General features: G+C 39.3%; 1 protein-coding gene across 1 annotated transcript; it reads left to right on the top strand.

Annotated features, from left to right (window-relative positions):
• The first annotated feature begins 2,728 nt into the window (after nt 1–2,728).
• On the top strand, nt 2,729–4,290 carry LOC120778854 (coiled-coil domain-containing protein 58). The gene is made up of 3 exons (XM_040110882.1): nt 2,729–2,831; nt 2,888–3,160; nt 4,157–4,290. Exons 1-3 carry the CDS (start codon nt 2,790–2,792, stop codon nt 4,262–4,264), a joined length of 423 nt encoding a protein of 140 aa, XP_039966816.1. The 5' UTR covers nt 2,729–2,789; the 3' UTR covers nt 4,265–4,290.
• Nucleotides 4,291–7,162: the final 2,872 nt, after the last annotated feature.

The raw sequence follows: 7,162 nt of genomic DNA, 5'->3' as shown, positions 1-7,162 counted from the left end.
CGTTCTTACCGAGAATATGAATAAATCCAGATCTTTTGGCCTTTCTAACCAATGTAGTGGATTGGTTTCTTCTTTTTCCTGTTTCTTGGGTTTTATACTTGACTGCAACTCAGGTTTTGTCCCTTGGGGTTTTCGTTTTTTTACGTTGACGAGATTTTCTACTTTTTCCTGTAAGTTAACAATTTGATTCGGCATCGCTTCATCATGGGAAGTTTTGAACTTTTTTGGTGCCGAGTGACTTTTCCAGAATTCCATCACTTAATTGTTAAATAAAGTCCCAATTTAATGGTTATGAACTTATTTATTTCTTACTCAAACAACTTAGCGCTTATTACTCGTAATTCGAGTTTACAACTTATTTCTTATAGCTCTTTACTAAGAACCACTCTTATTAGTAGATTGTTACCAAAACATCGCCACTCGAACATTCTGGCAACTACGAACTTCGCTACCTTGTTCTTCTTTACTGGCATAGACGACACTTACGCGGTTATAGTCGAGTTACGCGTTTCTTCTTTCCACAATGTGGCGCAATGGGGATTCCAAGCGAAGCCAAGTCCTCCTCCAAAGTCCTTCCTTCATCGTCCATGCCTCTGCACCACATCGCAGGACAGGAATAATGAGTGACTTATTGAGTTTGGACTTTGTTCGTAAGGAGGACTTTACATCTTAATTGTCTGCGCAGTTCGAAGTAGCACCTGTAGGGAAGAGTTATTCTGCGTTGGAATTCGAGGCTGAAATTGTTGTTGATGTTAATGCTGATTCCAAGATAGACGAAATTATAACGCGACTTCGAAGTCATGACTCTCAACAGTGACGTGGGAGCCAAGTCTAAGAGGACTAACGGCGCGGATGATTCCATTAATATCATTAACAAAGGCATAAACCAGCAGTTGTTCACTCTTATATTAGATTGTACCTGCTCGATTTAGCTCTACAGCTCGAATTATTTTCTCCAGCGTTAGATTGAAGAAGTCGCACGATAAGGAGTCGCCTTGTCTGAAACCACGTTTAGTATCGAACAGCTTGGAGAGGTTATTTTCAAAAGGCAGCTTTAAAATCGACAAAGATATGGTGTATAGATTCTATATTTTCACGATCTTTTCCAAGATTTAGAACATGGTGAATATCTTCACTTTAGATTTTCCAGGCCCAAAGCTCGATAAACCCTTATATGCGATGTCGAGGAGGCTTATCCAATTGTAGTTGGCGCAGATTGTGGGGTCTCCCACCACGGTCAGCCTTAACCCATTTGGGGATATTTCATCATGGAGTCTGAATTTATCTACCGTAGTGACAAAGTAGTGGTCCCAATCGATATTAGGACCTCGGAGGGAACGCACGTCTAGAACACTGGAGGCGTGATTGGTGGCTTTTCGATCCAGATACAGCCAGGTAGCTTGATGTATTTTCTTATGTTAGAATCTAGTACTACATATAACCATATTTCGGGCCCCGGCGAAGTCGATCAGCCTCAACCCTTTTGGAGATGTTTCTTCGTGGAGGCTGAATTCACCGACTCTCTATACCTTTCTTGCCCACCCTGGCCTTAAAGTCGTCAAGCAAGATTTTGACATCATGGCGGGGGCATATCTCATATGTGCGCTCCAAGCGCTCATAGAAAGCGTCTTTGGTCACATCGCCCTTCCCTTCCGTCGGGGCGTTGGCGCAAATCAACGATATGTTGAAGAACTGCGCCCTGATGCGGATAGTGGCTAGACGTTCATCTACCGGAGTGAATACCAGTACTGGGCGACAGAGTCTCTCTCTCACCACGAGTCCCACACCAAATTTGCGCTTTTTATATGGCCACTGTATTAATCATTTACAAAGACCTTGTCCCGCCCATCGTATTTATTGGACAGCGGTTGTGTTACTCTAACGAGGACATCAACCAACCGGGCAGGGACACCTCCCAATTAAAGGAGCGGATATTCCAGGTGCATGCCCTTAAATCGTTATCGTTAATGCGTTTGCCATGGTCATCCTCAAAAGGAGAGTTTCTCTTCCGCGGCTGTTTTTTACTTGTCATTGGGGGCGTTTTTTACTTGGCGAATCCCAAGGGATAATTCGCCTTCACACTTTAGTTTTTATTCAAACCGCTACCTTTAGAATACTTGGTCTAAGACCAGAAGTCGTGAACTGCTTGAGTCATATGTAAAATAATCGTTTCTGGCCGCTCCCAAGCGAATGGTAATCAGAGAACTTTCCTCACTTGCGTAAACTTCTGCACGGATTTAATTTCAGCTGGCAGATACGGTTTTTCAAGTTGTGAAATCTTCAGATCCTTTATATTGCTATTTGGAATTTATTAGATAACGCACTTGTAACACTAATTTTAACGGATTTCTCGATCGTCTACCTTGTAACTTACTCTTGAGTTCGATCATTACATTGTTAAATAAAACTCCCAATTTAATGGATATGCATTTATCTTTATTTCTTACTGAAGCAACTTAAAGCTAATTACTCAAGATTCGAGTTTGCAACTTATTTCTTATAGCTCTTTACTCAATAAAATAATCAAATATCGCCACTCGAACATTCTGGAAACTAAAAATTTTGCTTCCTAGTTACTACTGACAATTTATCGTCGATTCTATTTTGTTTTAACATTCGCATTTGCTACAATATGTTTGCTGAAAGCCTTACAGAATACAATCACGTTATATTAAGCATACGCAATAAGTAGCCTGCATTGGCTATAGTGAGAGCAATAATGCTATCTAGACAACATCTCTTATCAGTGGAGATGCCCCGTAATGGGGACCGTTTCATTTTGATTAAAAATGTCAGCGGGAGGACAGTGTGAGGACTTTTTGGAGTTCCAGGTAAATTATTTACAAGTGCATATAATGACCATTTCATTAATAAAATGTAATTAAAGGAAAGCATAAAACAAATGCGAGCATTAGACGACAATATAATATATATGCTAAACACATCACTGCCAACTGAATCTTTTAAAGGTCAGGTTAATTCCGAAAAAGTGTGTACGAACTTATTTAACCAGCTTCAACAAGTCCACAAGTCGAGGGAGAAAAAAATTAATGATTGCATACTTTCATCTGCTGAAACGTTAAAAAAATTGCGTGAGTTACGTGAAAATAACCGCGATGATGTCGACATTGATAAGAAATTCAAATCGGAGCAGCGTAAGGTTAGTAATAATTGATAGTGAGGTTTTAAAGGAAGGAGAAAATCACATCATAATAGGTCTCAACACTTGAATTATAAAACCGGAGCTCTTTTCCTGTGTCTACAAATTATTGCGCAATCAAAAATTATGTGCGGCCTTTTTTCCGCATCATGTCACAGAACCGGCAGTTTACACAAGAGGCTATACTAATGTTAAAAATGTGTTGCTAGAGCCTCCAATGTCCAGTGGTAAATTCCAATAATGGTCGCAATTTGTCTCTAAGAAGAATTATAATTATTTAAACTTTGTTAGGTTGTAACTTCCAATTATAAGCATCATCTGGTGCATGCCTGCCGCTTCGCAGCATCTTCCAACATGGTAGAATCACAACACTTTAAACACTATAAAGGAGCTGCAACGTAAGGAGGATTAAGCAGGGCAATTCCTTTCGGCAACAACTCCAAGGTATGCGGCATGCCAAGTTGCTAATGGGTGGTTACAATCTTAGCAGGTTTAAATATGTAATCAACCTCCCTAGGAACAAACTCCGGCTACTTGTCGTATTCTACACTGGCTGTTCTAAGCTCAAGATGCACTTATATAATATGGGCCTAGCTTTTTGTGCAAATTACCGGTTCTGCAGCATAGAACTCCAGAACACTTGCTGATTGACTGCACGACCAGAGTATACATCCTTCTGATGAATGCTAGTATACAGCGCCAATTCGCGTTTTTAATCAAACTTCACATCAGGGCTGGGCCTATTTGATTTCATTACTAAGTTCTAAGGTTTTTACGAATAACCGAATCGCATTGTGAGTGAAAAGGTGAAGGAACTCTTCAGTTATGCTCCATAACAAATTAATTAATATGCACGCAAAAAGTAGTTTATCGAAAACGTTTAGTATTATTTATACATTATTTTTTAAAACTTCTGTATTTATCGTTTAAGGCTTGAATTGCATTGAATACGTTCCAACCTATTTTGTACAAACATTGTTTTTATTTTAATTTCAGCTTCGTCTTTTACAATCTGAAGTTAACGTGGAAGACATTGTAAATCAGAGGTCATTGAAAGCCTTCAAAGAACGATGTCGGACCTACATTCGTACCAGTGCAACATAGTGGATTGTGTTAAAATATCTAAAAAATATATTTTTTTAATTTTTAATAATAATGAAATTTTAATAGATCAAGTTTTTGTTGACAAAAATTTACAACTTCTTTTCCTGGATTTAGCGTTGAAAGTTAAGATTATGATATTTTATCCACCTATCGGTTGAACCAACGGTTAATTCCCAAAAGCACATCTACGGACTTAAGTTAAAATGTTTAAAATGAGTTTCTTAAGGTACAATTGAATTGACAATCGAAACTTGTGTACATATTAAACGTTTCGTTCTATCGCAAATTCTTTCGATGTATTGGAGTTTCGGAAGCGTTGATGTCCCGGGACCAAATTTGCGGTAGGCTAGTGGATTATAGTTGCACTCATGCTTGCGTTGTATACTTAAATAGGATTGTTATTTACAGAGGATTACAGAAATGGTCTACTTGAAAACGCAGATAGCAACTCTGAGTTGATGTTCTTGGACTGTGGTTCCTTTAATGAGCGTGTCATTTTTATGGCAATTAATTGATAGAAAATCCATTGAACTGCATCGGTTTTTGCATCAAAATAAGTGCTTATCTGAGAACTATAGGGGTTCACTACAATTTAGCACAATATTTGCTAAATATATTCTAAAACCTGCCTTCAGCATACATAAAACACAACAAAAGTTTTTACCGTTATCAATAAGCATCGAAATCTCAAGAAAAATACAACAAAAGTAAAGAGCAAATCATACATAAAAATTTGAGTAGACTGGCCACTGCTCATGTCTATTTTTTTGTACTTGTCTCTGCTTTCCATATATATATATATATATATATATATATATATATATTGCTAACTGAACAAGTCTGTTGGCAGCAAGTATTAAATTACATTTAGTGCCTGACTTGGCGCTGCTCTAAAAGCTCCTTTGAGGCATATACTGTCAGTTATTTTTCGGCTTTCCATACGCCGTACCGCGTATTTCTTTTCCATTTTTGGCTACCATACCAATATACTGCATGTCATAATCGGTCTAACAACTACCGTGTACAGCAAATGAGTTGCCAGAGAGTTAATGGCCGTTTGGCCTTACAATCATTTTGCAAGTGTAAACTGGTGTGGTTGCCTTCTTCACCCTAGCGTCTAAGTTTGACTTCCAGAAACGCTTCTTGTCTAAAATTAGTCCTAGGTAGATTGCCTTATCTCCGATTGTTAGCCTGGTACCTTTTAATAATGCCGACATAACTTCTGGAGTACTGCGTTTTCTAGTAAATAATACCAGCTCTATCTTGCTAGTACGGTCTAACAGCTTATGCCATTTAATGCTTAGTACTGTTTCTGTAGATTTTCTTTTAGAATACTTATGCCGCGAAGCGGCCAGTTCTTCTGGATTTATTTTGTTTCTTATGTGTCACTCTATTAGTCTTTCGACTGTTTTTAAGAGGAGGGACTAATTGGTCAGAAGTCCATTGGACTCTTATGTGTCTAGGATCTCCTTGTTCTTGGGTAGAAATGGTGGAATCCTAGGAATACGATCTTTTAGCTCATTTAAGTGCACCTGCAAATCCGCTTGTAGACTTTGCCCACACTTTCTTCATACAATGTATTGGTGATCTGAAAAGGAGTGTACTACAAGAACTCTCCAATGGATTAATTTATTTACCTTCATCCGATACAAGTGTGATATTTAACACTTCTTGTCGGATTCTTGTGATAAACGTTGGCATACCTCTGTTGCACAATAGAAAATTAGTGCCTAGCCTCAGCAATATTCTGCTGGGTGCTATCGAAGCGATGTGATCCCTCATTTGGAAACATTGATCCAAGGGCATTGCTGGTCCTGCCATGTTAGTGGATGCTGCGAAGTGGGCGAGGTGAACCAATCCCCTCCGACGTTTTCTAGCCTTTAGTGTACCAAATGATCGTACTATCCCTTAGCAGTAGCTCGAAAGTGGAATCATTCCATTCAGCCTTGCTGGCAAGAGTACCTTGAACTTCTTGGTGAAGTTAACCCTTTTAGAAATCCTGTCCCTGGAGAGAAGGGCCAATGGTATAGTACTACTTAACTCTTTCATCCGCTCAGACGAGATTACCTTAACTCTGCCACACTCTTCTGCTGTCATTTGAAGTGTGTGCTTGGCAAGTCGTTGCAGCTACGATAGTTGGAGCCCTACCAAGGTTTGCGAAGCTTTTGAGGACCAGGTCACCGCCACATACGTGATTATCGGTCGCACGAGCATGGTGTACAACCACCTAACAATCCTTGGCCTGCAGCTCTGGATTTCCCAGCCATCCTATTGCACACCATTAGTGCTTAAGTTGCCTTGACCAAAGTCACGTTAACATGCTGCTTCCATCGCATAGTGGAATCCAGCGTGAGACCAATATATTTGGCCATATTGATCATATCTACCTCTCTGCCCCCAAGTGTAAGGTTCTTTAGGCCGGGCAGAGACTCACGTCTCGTGAGCGGGACGATGGTCGTCTTAGAGGGATTGATGTTCAACTCTACCCCAGTACTCTATGCTTTTGCCAGGTTTAAATCTCTTTGTATTAAGCCACAGAGAGTGTCTTCGAATTTACCTCTGGCTGTGATGGCAATGTGATCCGCGTAACCTTGACAGCGGATTATCCCATTTTCAGTTAGCAATACTAGACACAAAAGAGACACTTACCTCTATCATTGACGTCTGTGTTGCCTTTTGAGTCATACGCTTGGATACCTCGCTGCCAACTCGTTATTATTTGCGATGGTAAGTTTTCTCATTGTATGGTATATATCAGTGATCGGCATTTTTATACAAATACACTAGGTTTCCTTTTTAAATTATCTACATTGATATTACAACTATATGAAAAAACTGACAAACGGTACATTAACGAAAGGGTTAAAGAACGACGATTAAAAATCTTTAAATATATTC

This window comes from Bactrocera tryoni, chromosome 5 (assembly GCF_016617805.1).
Source record: "Bactrocera tryoni isolate S06 chromosome 5, CSIRO_BtryS06_freeze2, whole genome shotgun sequence".
Taxonomy (NCBI): Eukaryota; Metazoa; Arthropoda; class Insecta; order Diptera; family Tephritidae; genus Bactrocera; species Bactrocera tryoni.
Note: the sequence above shows the minus strand (reverse complement) of the source record. Positions and strands in the feature narration are given on the sequence as shown.